Consider the following 17,793-nt stretch of genomic DNA (forward strand, 5'->3'; position numbering starts at 1 on the left):
GGGTTTCCACTGGTGGCCAGAAGGTGGCCTACGTCTAGCAACCGTTGCTAGGACGGGGACGCAGTCGCTGGTCCCAGTTCACTTTAACCCTATTCATAGAATCCTAGAGCGTCAGAGTTTGAACCGACCTTAGGGATGCTTTCTAGTCCATCTCTCCATGCACTGAGACTCAGTGCGGACCAAAGACTTGCCCAAATTCTGTTTATCAACGCAATAATGTTCTAGAATGGGACTTAAGCAAGCCCTGGGAAAGGGGTCTGGTGAATAAGGTTGACAATTTTTTTGGGCCAGCCACCGAAGTCTCTTGGGGATTTATTTTCTATTCCATGCCTCGTGTTGAGATCTTATGTAATTGTTTGCTTTTATCACTTAATCTTGCGTGCTAGTTTTGTTGTTTGTTTTTGAGACAGGGTCTCATTGTGTTTCCCTGATTGATCTGGAACTCGCCAAGTGGACCAGGTAGGCCTCCATCTTAGAGAGAAGCTTGTGCTTCCTGAGTGCTGGGATTAAAGGTGTGCACTACCATGCCAGCTATATCCTGTTTATTTATTCTACATCGTCTGTCGCTTGGCTCTTCCAGGAATGTCAGTTCTATAGGAAGGGTCTCTTACCTGTCTTGTTCAGCGCTATAACACTGTTTGAACAGACGTTGGCATGCACAAGCTACCAATGAATATTTGAATATTTGCAAAATAAGTGGAAAAAAAAGTAAAGCTAAAACCTACTCCACCTCCACACCCCCTGTCCATAAGTGAAACTCAATGATAGAGCTCTACTTGCATTCCGTGCCCAAGGTTTTGCTGCTCAAGTGACCTATAAGAAGTTGGTTATTTCGGGTTGAGCTCCTGCACTAGCCCCCAACAGACCAATATGGAGTTATTCATGCTAGGCTTTTTGTTGCTGTTGTTTTCCCGTCGGGAATGTGGCAGGGATAAACAACACAAATAACGTAAGGAGTATAAAGTGGCAAGCACAATGCTCAAATTACTTTTGATACGTGAAATGAGCGGGACGAAACTGGAAGAAATGAGGACTAGATTCCTGTTTCTCTGAAGGAGGCTGTAGGGAGAGAAGGAGAGGAGAGGGAGATGGAAGTCTGTGTGGGCTTCACTGTGTGAGTCACGATAGTCCAAAGCGACACCGGGAGTAGTGGGCAAGGAGGTTTTATTAGCCGCAAGGATGGGGCTTTACAGAAAAGCCACCAGCAGCAAAGGTCTTGAATGTGGGCCAGACCTCTACACATGGCTTTCTTCTTGCCAGTAAGTAGGTGACCTTTTTGAGTGTCTGTAGACGTAGGGTCGTTGTGAATTTTGGTAGAGCAATCACTACGTGCAAGGGGGCAGAGGGAAGATCCCACAACTGCTTTGACGAAAGGCGCAAGGCATCAAAACCGCAGAACCTATAACCCTAGGGGAGTCCTGGGGGCGTGGCAGGAACGCGGAGGGGGTGGTGGTGGGAGGGAGGCGGGATGGAAAGTCACGTGGGGGTGGACAAAGGGGGCGGAGCAATGTTACGTTGGTGTCTGATAGAGGCGGGGCCGGGGAGCAGGAACCGGAGCTGAGGGCAAAACTAGGTACTAGACCCTAGCACCTCAAGGAGAAAAAGATGGGGGGTGGGGCCTGAGTGCGAAACCAGGGGAGGAACTGAGCGCAGAATGGGGGCGGATCCAAGAGGCGGGAGGGCGGGCATAGGGGCGGAGCGAAGGAGCACGTAGGGCTCGGGTGTAGGTCTAGGTTAGTAGGGACGTCGACGTAGGGGCGAGTCTTAGGGGAGGAGCAATATTGTATGGGGCGGGTCTTAAGATGTGAGGTGTAAGTGTCGGGGCGGGCTTAAGGGGGCGTGGCGAAGGTGTCGGGGCGGGGCTCCAGGGGCGGGGCGTGGCCGAGGCTCGTAGGAGGGAGGGGGGAAATGGGGCAGCCTGGGGAGATGGGGCTGAGAGGGTGGCCGGGGTGCTATGAGTTGGCTGGGGAGGCGGAGCCGAGTGTGCGCGTGATCGGCTTTGGGGCAGGGCGGAGTGTCGAGGCCGAGGTGACTGCAGGCTCGCAGGGCCTCCTCGGGGCGGGATCCCTTGCTAGGGTGGTATGGGGGCGGGGCGTGGGTGCCGGGGCGGAACCCGAGGGCCGGAAGCGGACGGAACCCGGGGTCCCGCAAGCAGCCCGCCATGGACGAAGCGGACCGCCAGCTCCTGCGGCGATGTCGGGTGCGCCTGGTTGGCGAGCTGCAGGTCGCCGAGCTCTGGGATGCTCTGCTTAGTCGAGAGCTCTTCACGCGGGACATGATCGAGGATATCCAGGTGCGCCCCGCCTCCTTGCGTTCCCAGCTTTTCCCGCGGCGCAGGTGGGGGCTCGAAGGCTGTGAAGATATTCGCTGACGGCGCCGTCCCCGAACTCCTCCCCTCCTCTCCCTGCCTTGCTCCCTGCGCAATCATGGGAAACCATGGCGTGGCACCCCTATCTGGACTTATGGAGTCCAGAAGAATAAATAGAAAAACCCTAAGCACTTCTTGCGGAGTGTTTGCTAAAGCGACTGTAACCTACACTATGTTAGTATTCGTCTTTCTCTCGATAAAGTAGTCGTGTATTTTTTAGACTCTACCATTACCGTCCTAGGCACCCACGTTAGCCTTGCACTGGCACCTTGTACCAGTCATTTACACTCTTTGAGCCTCAGTTTCCTGGACTGTGAAATGGAATAGTGGTCATCCTAGAGCAAGTGAGACAACAGAGGTGAAGTGAACAGCACCCGGACGCAGCATGCCTTGTCTGTTTTTGTCAGGCCTTTATGTATCAAGTGCATGCTGTATAAAGGATTTTTGAGGAAAAAGGGATTTGATGTAAGTAGCATAGAGGAATAAAACCAAACATTTGATCTTAAAAAAAAAATACACTTGCAAAGGCATGCGGATCTCTGAGTTCGTGGCCAGCCTAGGTCTACAGAGTGAGTTCCAGGAGAGCCAGGGCTTCATAAAGAAACTGTGTCTCGAAAAACTAAGAAAAAAATATACTTTAGCACTTTGTCCCAATTGACCCCGTCACCACAGGTCTGAAAAGGGAATATTTCTTTCTGAGAGGCTATGAATGGCAGGCTCTTTCTTGGGGACTGCCTAGAAGGCTGTCTCCAGCATCTGTATTATCATCCAGAAACCTGGTCTGGTCCAGTGAAGGAGAAATAGAAAACGGTGGACAAGACTCATATGATTAACTACCAACTAATAGTAAAACCAGTCTGGCAGCAATGGTGTAGGCCTTTAGTCCCAGTACTCCAGGAGGCAGAGGCAGGCAGATCTCTGTGAGTTCAAGGCCAGCCTGGTCTACAAGAGCTAGTTCCAGGACAGGCTCCAAAGCTACAGAGAAACCCTGACTTGAAAATAAATAAATAAATGAATGAATGAATGAATAAATAAATAAATAAATAAAATCAGTATTAGGAGCGACTTCCGTTAAGAACACTGCTGATTAAGAGAAGTGGTTTGAAGGGAAAGTCCCAGCCTACAAGGCACATTAAGAGGCTGAACTGCCCAGGGAGGCCCCAGCAGCTTTTCATCTTGTTCCTTTCTCCAGCTAAGTATGATCAGAGCTGTAAGTATCCTGGCCTAGTGTCAGCTGTGACAGACTGAAAGGAAAGGCTGGTTCCAGGGGTGGTGGCACACACCTGGAATCCCAGCACTCAGGAGGTAGAGACTGGAGGATCAGGTTTTCAAGGCCATCCTTGGCTACCTATGCCTGGCTACATGAGGTCCAGTCTTCAGAAACCAAGAGCAAGGGCTGGATAGCTGCCTCAGTGGTTAAGAACATTTTTGCAGAGTACATGGGTTCAGTTTTCAGCACCCGCATGTCAGCTCAACTGTCTGTAACTCCAGTTCCAGGGGATCTGACTCCCTCTTCCAGCCTCCTCAGGCACCTGGCACACAATTGGTGCACATGCACACACATACATGTACACACACACATTCACAAATATTTAAAGCAAAACCAAAGCAAGAGCAGGAGAGTCTGAAGTTCACGGAAGTCGAAAGCCAGTCTTGGCTACTTGAGAACTTTTCCCTCCCCCAAACCAAAATGAAAGCTTCCTGCCCCCATTCCAAACAAAACCTCTTTCCTCCAAAAAGGAGAGGCTAGGAATCTTGATTTCTGCATTTAATTCCCTCACTTACTTAAATGTTAGCAACAAATTTAGAAGATTTTGGGGCTGGAGAGATGGCTCAGCAGTTAAGAGCACTGACTGCTCTTCCAGAGGACCTGGGTTCAATTCCCAGCACCCACATAACAGCTCACAGCTGTCTATAACTCCAGTTCCAGGAGACCTGACACCCTCACACAGACATGCTTGCAGGCAAAACACCAATGCGATGAAATAGATAATTAAAAACAAATTTAGAAAAATTTATGTACCTTGCGCAAGCCGCTGGCCACCGTTTTCCTCCTTTTAGTGGGACTAATTAGCACTCAGCACAGTGCTGGACACACAGTAGGTGTCTTGGAAGCACTGCAGTGACTAGACTAGCAAAGGCTGCAGAGGGACATGCGACATGCTTTCAATGCACTGCTGAGTGAGTTTCTGCCCACCTGCCCCAGCCTTAACGCTAGAGAAGTGGGAGACAGAGTGGGAGCCAATGAATGTCTCTGGATAATGAGTGTCTGTCTGGTTTTTCTATCCAAACAGCAGGCAGGCTCTGGGTCTCGGCGGGATCAGGCCAGGCAGCTGGTCACCGATCTTGAGACCCGAGGGAGGCAGGCCCTTCCTCTCTTCATCTCCTGCTTAGAGGACACAGGCCAAGACACCCTGGCTTCATTCTTGCGAACTAGCTGGCAAGCAGCCAAGCAGGATCCAGAGGCTGTTAAACCCCTAGACCACCTGGTGCCTGTGGTCCTGGGACCAATCGGACTCACACCAAAGGAGCAGAGAGTAGTGAAGCTGGACACATCTCAGCCTGCCCAGGGAAACCTCACACCTGTGGTGCTGGGGCCAGAAGAACTCTGGCCTGCTCGCCTCAGACCAGAGGTTCTCAGGCCAGAAACTCCCAGGCCAGTGGACATTGGTTCTGACAGAAGCCATGATGTCTGTGAGTACTGAGAGAATGGTTGGTGGGTAGGTGTGATACGGTTATTGGGATGTGACTCTGGGTACAAATTGGTGGATTGAGATTCAGAATTTTAGTATTTATCTTTTTTGTGTGTAAATTAACCCATTTATAAGAGGCTAGGGAGGTCACAACAGTAGCACTTCTGCTGGTCTTTCAGTTCCTTTGGTCTTCTGATGGCAGAAGTGAAGTAGGTCCAGGCCCACCAGCCAGTTTTTATGCAGGAGCCACAGTGCCCGATGCCAACGGCGCGTCTCTTCATCTTGTTCTTGCCACAGAACGAGGAAGTGTACTTGGTGTATATGCCGTCTAATTTCAATTTTCTTCACCGTTTTCCAGAGGGAGGCATTATAGCGGGTCCCATATTTCCCAACTTTCCCGACTTTCTTGGTGCATGTAGTCATGTCTCTGGAACCTAAGCTCAGGCCCCGAGAGCTCTAGTATTGTCCTAATGAGTGCTCATAAGAGATGAGTGGAATATTCCAATCAGTCTCTAGGAGATGCAATTTTGACAGCCCATCTTTAGAGCAAGAGTTTGTTGTGGCTACTCTTTGTTTCTCCGAGTGTTTCCAGAAGGAGCTGTTTTCAGGGTTTGCCTTTGGTTCTGGTGGATGACTGAAAGTACCCACGCCTGGCAGGAGGTGTAGGGAGGCTGTGAGGACATATACATATTGCATGATGTATACTCCGACCTCCCTGCAACCCCGCAAGGCGGATACCTTTAGATTCAGCCCTGTAAGCAAGGAAACAGTGGTGCAGGAAAGCGAAATAATTTGCCAGAGATGACAAGGTCACAGTTCGCAGGGAAATGCATACATCCAGGATGGAGGGTTTCTTCCTGCATGTGTGTGCACACAGCTTGCCACCACCCACACCATCACATTACAGGATGTTTTGGTATCCCAGGAGACCTTGTCTCCAGTCAGTACCCACTTCTGCAGCTGAGGAAATTGCCATTCTGGTTTCATCGGCATCTGTCCCTTTTGCTTGTCCTTGTATATCAGTGAAAATGAAATTGTATCTTAGGAGCTCTGTTGAGTCCACATCTCTCGCCCATCTTATCTGCATTTCATTTGCGGTGGTGTGCAGGCCTACAGTTCGTTCTTCATTGCTAGGTGGCAGCAGTTCCTGTTCTGAATTACCTGAAGTCATTTATTCTGTGTGTGTGCGGTGTGTGCACCTGAGTGTTTTATGTGTACTACATGAGAGTAGAATCTCACAGAAGTAGATCCCCTGGAACTAAGAGTTTCAGGTGGTTGTGAACCGCTATATGGATACTGAGAACTGTATCCAGGACCCGTAAGAGCAGATATTTTGGTTTTTTTGATACAGGGTTTCTCTGTGTGGCCCTAGCTTTCCTAGAACTCGCTCTGTAGACCAGGCTAACTTTGCACTCACAGAGATCCACTTGCTTCTGCCTCCCGAGTGCTAGGATTAAAGGTGTGCCCCACCACTGCCCAGCAGGTTATTCTTCCTTTAAGATCATATTTTTATTGTATAGTTAAAAGTTATGTGTACTTATATGTGGGTATGTGCACATGAATGCAGTGCCATTAGAGTCCAGAAGAGGGCATCAGATTCCCTGGTCCTGGAGTTCCAGACTAATCAGGGCAGTAATACAAGGCATGAACTTGGAGCAGGAACTCGTACAGATTATTTGTTATTATATATATATATATATAATATTACATATTATATATGAATATATATATATATGAATGAATGTTTTGCATGCATGTATGTGCACTGCATGCATGTGTGATGCCCACAGAGGCCATAATAGGATGCCAGATTCTTTGGAACTGGAGTTAAGGATGAATGTGAACTACTATGTGTTTGCTGGGATCCGAATCTGGATCCTTCGCAAGAGCAACCATTACTCTTATCTGCTGAACCGTCTCTCTATCCTACCCCTCCTCCCTTACTCCTTTTATGTAGGAGTGGAATTATGTGGTCTGTGTTTCAGTGGCTGGCTTGTTTGTTTTTAACATAGCCTCCTGCTCTCTGGGCGTTGTGTGTATCACTAGTTGGCTTCTCTTTAGGGTGGCCCCCTCCCCCACCAGTGGCTGAATCACAGTTTGAGGCTTTTGAGTAAGACCTTAGTGAACGTTCTTGGGCTCTTTTCAAGGGTGGAAGTATGTGTGTGTTTAATGTCGTTGGGACACGTTTCCATGGTGGCTGTGTCCTTGACTTCTATTCCAAAGTCCTGCTGTGAGAGCAGTCTTCACAGTTCCTTGGGCCTTTCCCAGCGGAACCCCAACACCCACATTTCTTCTTCCCTGTTTTTCAGGTGCTCCAGAGAAGATCAAGGGTCGTGCAGATATGGTAAGTCCTTATGTGGTTAGAGTTTCTTTTCCCCACGCCTTCCCTGTGGCTGAGCAGGAGCTGAGGAACCCTGCCTGGCTGGGGAAGTCTGGTTACAGTCACCACACTCCGTGGCTCCTGACCCCAGCTGGAGCACTCTGTCCCACCCACCCTGCCCGTCTGCCCCTGTAAAATCAAAGTTCAAAGCTAAAGAAGGGCTGCATCCTCTGGGTGACTCCAGCCAAGTCACTCAGACTGTCCTTGCCATCTACACACTCCCAGGTGCTGCTGTAGTTCTTCATGTTGGGAACAAGGCAACTTACTATGCAGAGCCTGCGCTGGGGAGAGAAAAGGCAGGCAGAGGAATATTGAGATAGAGAGGTCAGACCCATGGACGGTCATGGAAGAGGAAGTTCAAGTGTAAACGATGGTAGCGCTTCTTGTCCTGACTGCACAGTCCCAAATAATCACACAAAAACTTATATTAATTGAAAACTGTTTGGCCTGCAGTTCAGGCTTCTTACTAACTAGCTCTTACATCTAAACTAACCCATTTCAGCATGCAGGCATACATGCAAGCAGAACACTGTATGCATAGTAAATAAATAAATGTTAAAAAAAAAACTGTATAGGGCTGGAGAGATGGCTCAGAGGTTAAGAGCATTGTCTGTTCTTCCAAAGGTCCTGAGTTCAATTCCCGGCAACCACATGGTGGCTCACAACCATCTGTAGTGAGGTCTGGTGCCCTCTTCTGGCCTGCAGACATACACACAGACAGAATATTGTATACATAATAAATAAATATTTAAAAAAACTGTATAAAATAAATATTACAAAATATACATAACTGGTCATTCTCTTATATATACATTATAATTCCAACTAATAGCTTACCATAGTATGTTAAGAAGGATTTTCTGATATCACTTGAATTAGGGGAAGATTTTTAAAGAAATATTTCTGTTGCAGAAAAATGATATAAATGTATTTGGAATATTTTTACAAATTGTTTTCTAGTTATTACATGAAAGATAAGTAAGCATATACTAATAAAGATGTAAATAAAGTCTTAGTAGTATTAGCAACCACCATCCTATTGCAAAAAATTATATAAATTTATTTGGAATATTTTTACAAATTGTTTCCTAGTTATTACATGAAAGATAAGTAAGCATACACTAAAGAAGATGTAAATAAAGTCGTAGTAGTACTAGCTACCACTGCCCAGCCCACATTAACCCATTTGTATTAATCTATGTATTGCCACATGGCCCTGGCTTTTACCAGTCTACTGGCATGTTGATTCCTGGGTGGCTGCTTGGGTCACTCCCTGCTCCGCCCCTCCTCATCTGAGTCCTGAGTTTGATTGTTCCACCTAACCATATCTTGCCTGGCTATTGGTCAAACAGCTTTTATTATTAACCAATGAGAACAACATATATTCATAGCATATGGAAGGGTTATCCCACAGCATTCAAGGGTCTGAACCTGGGGTAAAAGCTGTTTTAAATTAGAGGGCAGGCCCTGGCCAGAGACTGCTGTGACAGAACCAACCATATACCACTCATGATGCCCTGGGTCAGTGCCACCAAGTTGCACGGTGTTTAAAGTCCCTTTGGGGCGAATGTGTCTGGGTTTTGTTTTATTTTGCTATTTTTAAGGAATTATTAGTGTGTGTGTGTGTGTGTGTGTGTGTGTGTGTGTGTGTGTGTGTTCCACCTACATGTATGTCTGTGTATCACATATGTGCAGTGCCCACAGAAGCCAGAAGAGGGTGTCACATCCCCTGGAACCAGAGTTACAGTCTTGAGCTACCATGTAGCACCAGGAATTGAACCCAGTCCTCTACAAGAGCAGCCAGTGCTCTTAACTGCTGAGCCATCTCTCCAGCCCCCTATTTTTGTATTTTTGAGACAAGGGTTTATTATTTAGTCCAAGAGGTTCTAGAACTCAATATAAAGCCCCCAATTCACTCAGAACTTGTGGCAATCTTCCTCCTCAACCTCTCTGGTGTTGGGATTGCATATGTTTTATTGGTTTTATTTTTGTTTTTTTTGAGTTTGTTTTGTTCCTTTAAGACAGAGTCTCTTTGCAGACCAGGCTGGCCTTGAACACAGAGATCTCCCTGCCTCTGCCTCTCAAATGCTGGCATTAAAGGTGTGTGCCACCAAACCTACCTGGGATTATGTATAGGAGCCACCTACCTGGGTTATGATTTTTCCATCCCTGAATTGTAAGATGGCATTCAGTTCTCTCTGGTATGCAGGGACTCACCTGGTACTTGTCCAGCTGGTCCTGGGGGTTACAGAGCTCACCGATGCCCTTTGCCGGCTCTCCAGACTCAACCATATAAGTGGAGAACCAGGGGTCGTGACCTCTCCTTTGGAGTGCACTGAGACAACCCCCTCCATGATATTGAAAACTCATTGTGCAGGCATACATCCTGGCTGCGGACCCCTGTGGCCACTGCCTCATCATCAACAATGTGAACTTCCACCCTTCCTCGGGGCTCAGCACGCGCACTGGCTCCCACGTGGACTGTGAGAAGCTTCAGCACCGCTTCCGCTGGCTGCATTTCATGGTGGAGGTGAAGAATGACCTGACTGCCAAGGTAAATCATTGTCCCCTGAGGGACATTCTCCAGACAAGCCTCTCCGTCCATGGGGCTGTGGGAAGTGGCATGGTCAGCGTAGCGTCAGACTTAGAGAGTCTGCGACCTGGCTTTCTCTGTGCCTACCCCTTAACCTCTTACGCCTCTTCTAAACAGTTTCCCTGTTTAGAAGCAAGAGTAACTGTTCTCATAGACTTGCCGTGGGGAGTAAATGGTCGGTGACCAAGCATAGCATCTTTTCCTTCAAATGGTACCCATCTTCTGACTGTGTCCATCACAACTTCTATAATTGGGAGCAGAGTGCTGTGTCATGGCCTCAGGCCGGACCCTGCAGGTCCCATCTTACCTGCTGTCTTCCCTTATAGAAAATGGTTGCGGCTTTGGTGGAGATGGCACAACGGGACCACCGTGCCCTGGACTGCTTTGTGGTGGTCATCCTCTCTCATGGCTGCCAGGTAGGAAGCTTCTCTTGATCCTTGACAGGCCCTGCAGTAGCCCTGCTCCGTCTCTGTTAGTGGATGTCCTCACCTACAGCCTTCTGAATATTGACACACAAAACCTTGGGAGAGGCCTCTGGATTTCTACCCAGAATCTTGTTTTTGTAACCAGGGTGCCTTGTCCTCTAGGCCAGCCACCTGCAGTTCCCGGGTGCCGTCTATGGCACAGATGGATGCGCCGTGTCCATCGAGAAAATTGTGAACATCTTCAATGGGACTGGCTGCCCTAGCCTGGGAGGGAAGCCGAAGTTGTTCTTCATCCAGGCCTGTGGTGGCGGTAAGTGACACTCAGCTTCTCCGGAGCACAGATAAGGAGCCATTGCCTGCTGCCTCCCTCACTAGCTGCTCGCTGTGTCCAGCGGGTTCTCCACACACAGTAGTGGATAGCAGGACTTCCACCTAGATGCTGCAAGCCCAGCATCATCTAAGGAGTTCAGCACAGTGACATCACAGGTTCGTGTGACCTGGATGACGTCAGCCCCAGAGTTTCTGTAAAAGCAGATAAAGTGGGGCAGGGAGATAGCTCCATCTGTAAAATGCTTGCTGTAGAAAGAGACTGCTCGTTCGTTCCCGGCCACCCAGACCCAAATAATCACACAGAAACTACGTTAATTACAACACTGCTTGGCCAATAGCTTAGGCATATTTCTAGCTAGCTTTTACATCTTGAAATTAACCCATTTCTATTAATCTATGTGTGGCCATAGGGTGTGGCCTACCAGTAAGGTTTTCCAGCATCTTTCTCCTTCAGCAGCTACATGGCATCTCTTTGACTCCATCTACTTTCTCTCTTTATTTCTGTTCAGATTTCCCACCTAGCTTTACTCTGCTAAGCCATTGGCCAAAACAGCTTTATTCATTAGCAACATAAAAAATAAAATAATGGGTGCTGGGAAGATAGCTCAGTGATTAAGAGCATTTCCTGCTCTTTCAAAGGTCCTGAGTTTAATTCCCAGCCACAACCATCTGTAATGAGGTCTGGTACCCTCTTCTGGCCTGCAGGCATACATGCAGACAGAATATTGTATACATAATAAATAAATAAGTATAAAAAATACTATCTTATCCTCAGCATTTAAAAAATAAAATAAAATAAATGAAAGCAACATATATACAGAAGAATATCCCACATCAGCCTGCCATGAAAACGGGGCGTTCTTGAGTCTGAGCCCCAGCACCCACGGAAAAGCCAGACACAGCAGTGCCCACCTGTAATTCCAGTGCAGGAGGTGGGCACAGGAGGACTCTTGGGCTTGCTGGGCAGCGGGTGGGAAGTGATTGAGGAGGACATTGATATTGTCCTCTGGTCCCCACATGCATGTGCTCAGAAGTGCACTCAAACACACATACACATGTACACACACGTACACATGCACACTCACATCTGCAAACAAAAATGAATACCAGTCGTTTAGTGTGTTAGACTAGATAATGACAACTAGGAACTCTGGCTATTCTGTCCCAGGGCCTCCCTTCCCACACTCCCCCCACCCTACCTCCGGGCCCAGGGTCACCTCATGCTGCCAGGGTTCTTTCCTCAGAATATGGACAACATGGAGGGAGAAGCAGCGCTGGGCTCCTGGGTCATGGCGATGCCCTCTTGTTTACACTTTTCCTGATCCAATGTGTTCTGTGATGATGCTCCAACTTGGACCCCTGGAAGACAGAGGGATCTAGGAACAGAGCTGAGCGGGATGCCAGCTTCCGGGACAGCCACAGTTTTTACTTCTCCCAATCTCACTGGTTTCAGTAGCAAGTAGGGTTTTGGTCCCACATACGTGAATGGTCTTAACTCTTCAGACTTTTATTTATTTTCTTTTCTTTTGAGACAGGGTTTCTTTGTATAGCCCTGGCTTTTCTGGAACTCACGCTGTAGACCAGGCTAGCCTCGAACTCACAGAGCTCCTCCTGCCTCTGTGTCCCAAGTGCTAAGATTAAAGGTGTGCACCACTGGCATCAAGCGACTTTTTTATTTTTATTTTTTAAGTCTTATGTATGTGGGTATTTTGCATGTATGTATGTCTGTGCACCACAAGTGTGCAGAAGTCGGTGGAGGCCAGAAGGGGGCATGAGATCCCGGAGCTGCAGTTAGAGGTGGTTGTAAGCTGCCATATGGACCACAGCGGGGCCCTCTGCAAGAGCAGCCAGTGCTACCACCAACCGAGCCATCCCTTCAGCCCCCAACTCCTCTTTCTCTCGGCTACAATGTACTGTCATTGCCTCTAGGAAGTCTTCCCTAACTGCCCCCCTTCCTTGGCAAGGTAAATCCCAGCACTTGGGAGGCAGAGGCAGGCAGATCTCTGTGAGTTCCAGACTAGGCCAGTCTACATAGTGAGTTCCAGAGCAGCCAGAGCTACATAGAGAGACCAAAAATGGTTTCAGGCTAGCCTGGGCTACATAAGATCCTATCTACCCTCCCTTTGTCTAGCTGTGTTCCCACCAGGAAGTATGACCTGCTGTTTAATGCTCTTGCTACCTGGTGGTGCCATGTCACCTAAGAATGGAAACATAGTGACTTCCCTGTCCCTAGCCTGGCTGGATGTCCTGTTCACACACCTGCAAATGAGGCCCGGGATTTTGGTGACTCTACTGATGCTGTTTTCAAATTTAGCATTCTAATTTAAGAGGCATCATGTCAGCTCCCGTTCGTTAGGAGGTAGCACAGAACCAGGCTTGAGAAAGTTCCCCAGAGCCGGTAACTGGTGTGGTGTTGTGGGTGTGACACCATTGACCACAGCAGCTGAGGGCTTTCGTGCTGAGGGGACCTGCTGTATGATATACGGGGGATCAGTCCCTTTATGGGTAAAGTGTGTAACAGAGATGTGACTGGTGTCCCTCTCTGACTTGATCTTTCCTCTTTCCCATGTCAGTTTCCCGACAACGGCCCTTTGGGTGATGGCCTTCAGCTCACACTATGCAGGGGTTTCCATAGTGGGCCATGGGCTGCACCTGAATTATTTCCTTAGGAAATTGTGGGTTTAGGAGGTAAGCATGCTAACACTGATTTGATTACCTGTGACTGGTTTTCTTTATTTGGGGTATATGTTTGCCACAAAGTTGCAGTTAAAGGTTTTAATATGGTGTAAATTTAAATCTCTTTGGCACACACACATAAAACTTTGTATGTTCACACTTATGCATGTTCGTGGAGATCAGAGGGAACTTGGAGTCAGTTCTCATCAGGGCTTCCTGTATCCACGAAGGCACTGGACCTGTGTGGTCCAGGCTTGGCAGCGAATGCATGTCCTTACTGAGCCATCTTGTCGTCCCCCTGGTTGGTATAGTTTGGATTTCCTCTTTGGGAAACCATAAAATGATTAGGGTAGTTAAAAAAAGACAAACCTGTAATCTCAGCTATCTGGGAAGCCTAAACAGGGCGAGCAGAAGTCAAGGCCAGGGCCTGGAGAGATGTATCCATAGTTAAGAGCATATACTGTTGCAGAGAGGACCCAGTTCAGTTCCCAGCAACCTCATTGGGCAGCTTCCTGTAACTGCAGCTCCAGGTGATCTACCCTCTAGTGGCCACTGTGGGCACTGCACTCATGTGCACATACCTCCACACACAATGAACAATAAATACTCTGCCAGGCGTGGTGGCTTATGCCTCTTATCCCAGCACTGGGGAGGCTGAGGCAGGTGGATCTTTGAGTCCAAGGCCAGCCTGGTCTGCATAGTGAGTTCCTGGATAGCCAGGGCTGCATAGCGAGACCCTGTCTGGAAACAAGGTAGGTGTGCTTCGCCATGTCCAGCTTCGATTTCCTTCCAGTGTTGGCAGAACTCAGGACCAGGCCTTTCCCTTCTCAGGAGAAGCACCTCTTGCTATAGTGCTTCTACGGTGTAGTGACGTTGGGTGTCTATTTTTGCTTATTGCAGAACAGAAAGACCACGGCTTTGAGGTGGCCTGTACTTCCTCTCAAGGCAAGGCCTCTGACAGTGACTCTGAGCCAGATGCTGTCCCATACCAGGAAGGCCCAAGGACCTGTGACCAGCTGGATGCCGTGTCAAGTTTGCCCACTCCCAGTGACATCCTTGTATCCTATTCCACCTTCCCAGGTGAGCTAGCTCATTTATCCTATCCCACCTTCCCAGGGATGCCCCCACCCCTAGCCCCGGAGGCAGCTATGTCCTGAAGTCTTGTTTCTGCTGGGTACAGCCTGCGGGGCCTTGGCAAGTCACTTCCTTTCTCCTGAGCCCCTTCTCAGGGTGAAGCAGGCAAGGCTTCAGAACAGTGATCCTTTAGGGGTTGCTGCAGAGTAAACAAGGGATGGGGCTGGCACTTCCTTCAGCACAGTGTTGGCTGCGTGGTGGTAAGGGGGCAATTGGGTGCATCCTTTGACCTTGAGACCCCCGACTTCCCAGAACCTTGATTTTCTTGGGAGAAGATGGGAGCCACAGCTGCTCAGGGAGCCACGGGGATAGGGCCGCCCTTGCCACCTGACTGTGAGCTACAGTGTGGATCTGGCTGTGGCCTGCATACCCTGCCATCGAGTGTGCCTCTCTGCTGGGTGACAGAGTTCGGTCTTCTCCTGCAGGTTTTGTCTCCTGGAGAGACAAGAAGAGTGGCTCCTGGTACATTGAGACCTTGGACGGCGTCCTGGGGCAGTGGGCTCGCTCTGAAGACCTGCAGTCCCTCCTCCTCAGGGTGAGTCCTTCTTCCTGAGGGGCGCAGAGGCCTGGAGAGCAGGGCAGCAGGCCCTGGCTGAGAGTCGGGGAGCACTTTGCCTCTCAAGTGAGGAACGTGGGCATGGTGATGACGTTCGTCCTGTTGGCGAAGTGCTATCTTCCCCTGCTTCCTTGGAGACAGGTGCCCAGGCTGACACCTGGTTCCCAGGTGACGGAGTGTCCTAAGAGCCAGGTGGGGTGGCTCAGTGGCAAGAGCATGGTACCCTGAACCCTGACCACGTGCCTCTCCCTTAACCCTGTGGCAGTCCCCAACATGCTCTCTTTAGATAGAGTCACATGTAGCCCAGGCTGGCCTAGAACTTGCTGTGTAGTGAGCAATGAACTTGAACTTGTGATCCTCCTGCCTCTACTTCCCGAGTGCTGGGATTAACAGCTGTGCACCACCACACCCAGTTGTTCTGGGTGAAATCCAGAATGTCATGCATGCTAGACAAGTAACCTCCCAACTGAGCTCCATCTAGAGCCCAATGTCATTGACTCTTGACCATCAAGCACTGTGATTCTGTCCTAGAGTGTCCCCTTCCTGGAGGCCTAATTGTTGGGACCCACCAACTTGTCAAGCGATACCTGAAACAGGGGGTGAGAATTAAGAAAGAAAAAAGAAGATAGATTCTGGAGGGTTCTCAGTGAATGTTGGAGTAGCCTCGAATTTATTACTCATAGCCCTTTTATACCCAAAGCAAAAAGGGGAGGGCAAGACTTCCTCCCCTTGGTTCAAGGAACAAACAAGTGTAATCACCTCTTTAATTCTCCAAACATCTAGTAACCATGCCTTTGCTCAAACATCCTGTTCTTTGGCCTTGAGGAGCAAAAGAGGTAGTGACCATGCCTTGCCTTTGACAAGACACCCTATTATTTGGCCTTGACAAGCTTGAACTCTCTGACCTTGAGTCAAGATGGAAACAGAGTCACTGCGGGCTCCCACACTCAAGAATGAATGCACAGGGAAGGGGCTTGGCGGGGCCTTGCTCTGCAGCAGCCAGCGAACTCGGGGCACTCGCTCCCTTCTTTTGGGTCACCAACCAGCTCCCAGATCATAACATGGAGACTTCTTATGAGTTCTGAATACTCGACCCAGCCTAGCTCTTTTAACTTAAGTTAACCTGTTTCTCTTTATCTGCCTTTTGCCTCGGAGCTTTTTATTTTCTTTCCGTCAGTGTACCTTACTTTCATTGCTTCTCGTGCCTGCTGGCTGACTTTTCCTCCTCTTCCTCCCTCATTCTCTTCTCTTCTCCCTATTTTCTCTGCCCACCAGGCCCACTTCTCCCTCCCCTGCCTAGCTTTGCCAGGTCAGCTTTTTATTAGCTCAGTCAGGTGCCTTAGGCAGGCAAGGTGAAACAAATGGAACACATCTTTACATAGTTAAAGAGTTGTGGCAGAAACACATGGAACACATCTCTGCCCAGTTAAATAATGCTCCAAACAACGAGGACCCTGTGGGTTTTCACTGCTCTGCTCAGGTACACACTCCGGGGGGCTAGGAGTCACTTCTGGTCCTGAGTGGGGCCCTACAGGGTAGGGGGAGCTGAGCAGCAGCACACGTCTCTGGGTCCCGTCCTCCCCTCCCTCCCCTGTTCTACACCCCTCCCAACCCCTCCGCCGCCATCTTTCTTACCCCTAGCCTTTCAGTCTGATTGGAATTGAGTTTTGTATTGGAAAACTTGAGTTTTCCATTCTTTTCCAGTAGCTGTGTTGTTTGTTCTATAAGCCACCCAGGAGGCCTTCTGATGGCCCCGCCCCTTCAGTGCCCTCCCCCTTAATTATGGCCTCAGACAAGGGCACTGAACTCATAGATTCCCCCTGTGGTTCTGTTTTGCAGGTTGCCAATGCTGTTTCTGAGAAAGGAATTTATAAGCAGATTCCTGGCTGTTTTAACTTCCTCCGGAAGAAACTGTTTTTCAGGACTTAATGAGGCTGGGGCTGCTCATTGCCTCATTGTTCTTCCCTAAACCTTCATACCCTGGAGGTGGCTGAGACCAGGTCTGTCCTGCAAAGCCAGGGTTTTGGAACTGGGACAGGCCGCTCTTTCCCCTTGTGTGGCAGACAGGCTCCTAGCAGCTTCCAGGTTGGTGAGAGACGCAGAGTGGTGGAGGGAGAGTGTGCTGTGGATGCCACCTGGCCTCTTCATCGGTGACCCCAGGCCCTCTCTAGAGCAAGGGCTTCTCTGCCGCTGAACGGCTGACGTGTGGGGGGTGTAATCCTGTCATGGGATTATCCTGTGTATTACAGGGTGTTTTGCACCATCTCTGGTCTCTACCTGCCAGCTGCCAGGAGACCCTTCCTGAGTTCTGCTAATCAGAAATGTCTTCAGACATTGTCACATGTGCCCTAGGGGACATAACAGCCCACAGGGGTCTGGGGCTCAGACCCACAGTCCAGCGGGCCAGTGTGAACACCTGGATCTCTGAGTCTCACTGAAGTTTCCAGAAGGGTTCGTTCTTTCTTTATTGTATCATTTATTCTTAAAAAATAAATCTTAGGCCAAAGGTCTTCCTCTTGCCTGCGTTGTCCCCACTCCTGTTGTCTGTTCTTCCCTATAAAGGAGACTTTGGTTTTTTTCCTGAGTGTTTCTCCATGTCTTCTAAGTTCCCTGCCCGAGTCCAGGAGGTGACTTGGGG

At 49.1% G+C, this 17,793-nt stretch overlaps 1 protein-coding gene and 1 pseudogene across 2 annotated transcripts; one reads left to right on the forward strand and one right to left on the reverse strand.

Annotated features, from left to right (window-relative positions):
• The first annotated feature begins 1,936 nt into the window (after window positions 1-1,936).
• Casp9 (caspase 9) lies at window positions 1,937-17,674 on the forward strand. 2 transcript variants are annotated; one of them, XM_075946573.1, is made up of 9 exons: window positions 1,937-2,293; window positions 4,663-5,062; window positions 7,371-7,405; window positions 9,819-9,995; window positions 10,361-10,450; window positions 10,622-10,769; window positions 14,366-14,545; window positions 15,025-15,134; window positions 16,995-17,674. In XM_075946573.1, the coding sequence occupies exons 1-9, from the start codon at window positions 2,162-2,164 to the stop codon at window positions 17,082-17,084; spliced, it is 1,362 nt and encodes a 453-aa protein (XP_075802688.1). In that variant the 5' UTR covers window positions 1,937-2,161; the 3' UTR covers window positions 17,085-17,674. The 2 variants fall into 2 exon arrangements, with proteins under 2 accessions (XP_075802688.1, XP_075802689.1); XM_075946574.1 differs by having other exon boundaries at window positions 1,981-2,293; window positions 4,666-5,062.
• On the reverse strand, window positions 5,190-5,484 carry LOC142834249 (large ribosomal subunit protein eL43-like; annotated as a pseudogene).
• Window positions 17,675-17,793: the final 119 nt, after the last annotated feature.

This window comes from Microtus pennsylvanicus, chromosome 13 (assembly GCF_037038515.1).
Source record: "Microtus pennsylvanicus isolate mMicPen1 chromosome 13, mMicPen1.hap1, whole genome shotgun sequence".
Taxonomy (NCBI): domain Eukaryota; kingdom Metazoa; phylum Chordata; class Mammalia; order Rodentia; family Cricetidae; genus Microtus; species Microtus pennsylvanicus.

Excerpts from the sequence above, each read along its gene's own strand:
- Casp9 (XM_075946573.1), top strand. The coding sequence starts at position 2,162 with ATGGACGAAGCGGACCGCCAGCTCCTGCGGCGATGTCGGGTGCGCCTG. Across the intron at positions 7,406-9,818 it reads TCAAGGGTCGTGCAGATATG|GCATACATCCTGGCTGCGGA; the intron begins GTAAGTCCTTAT and ends CTCATTGTGCAG. Across the intron at positions 10,770-14,365 it reads CATCCAGGCCTGTGGTGGCG|AACAGAAAGACCACGGCTTT; the intron begins GTAAGTGACACT and ends TGCTTATTGCAG.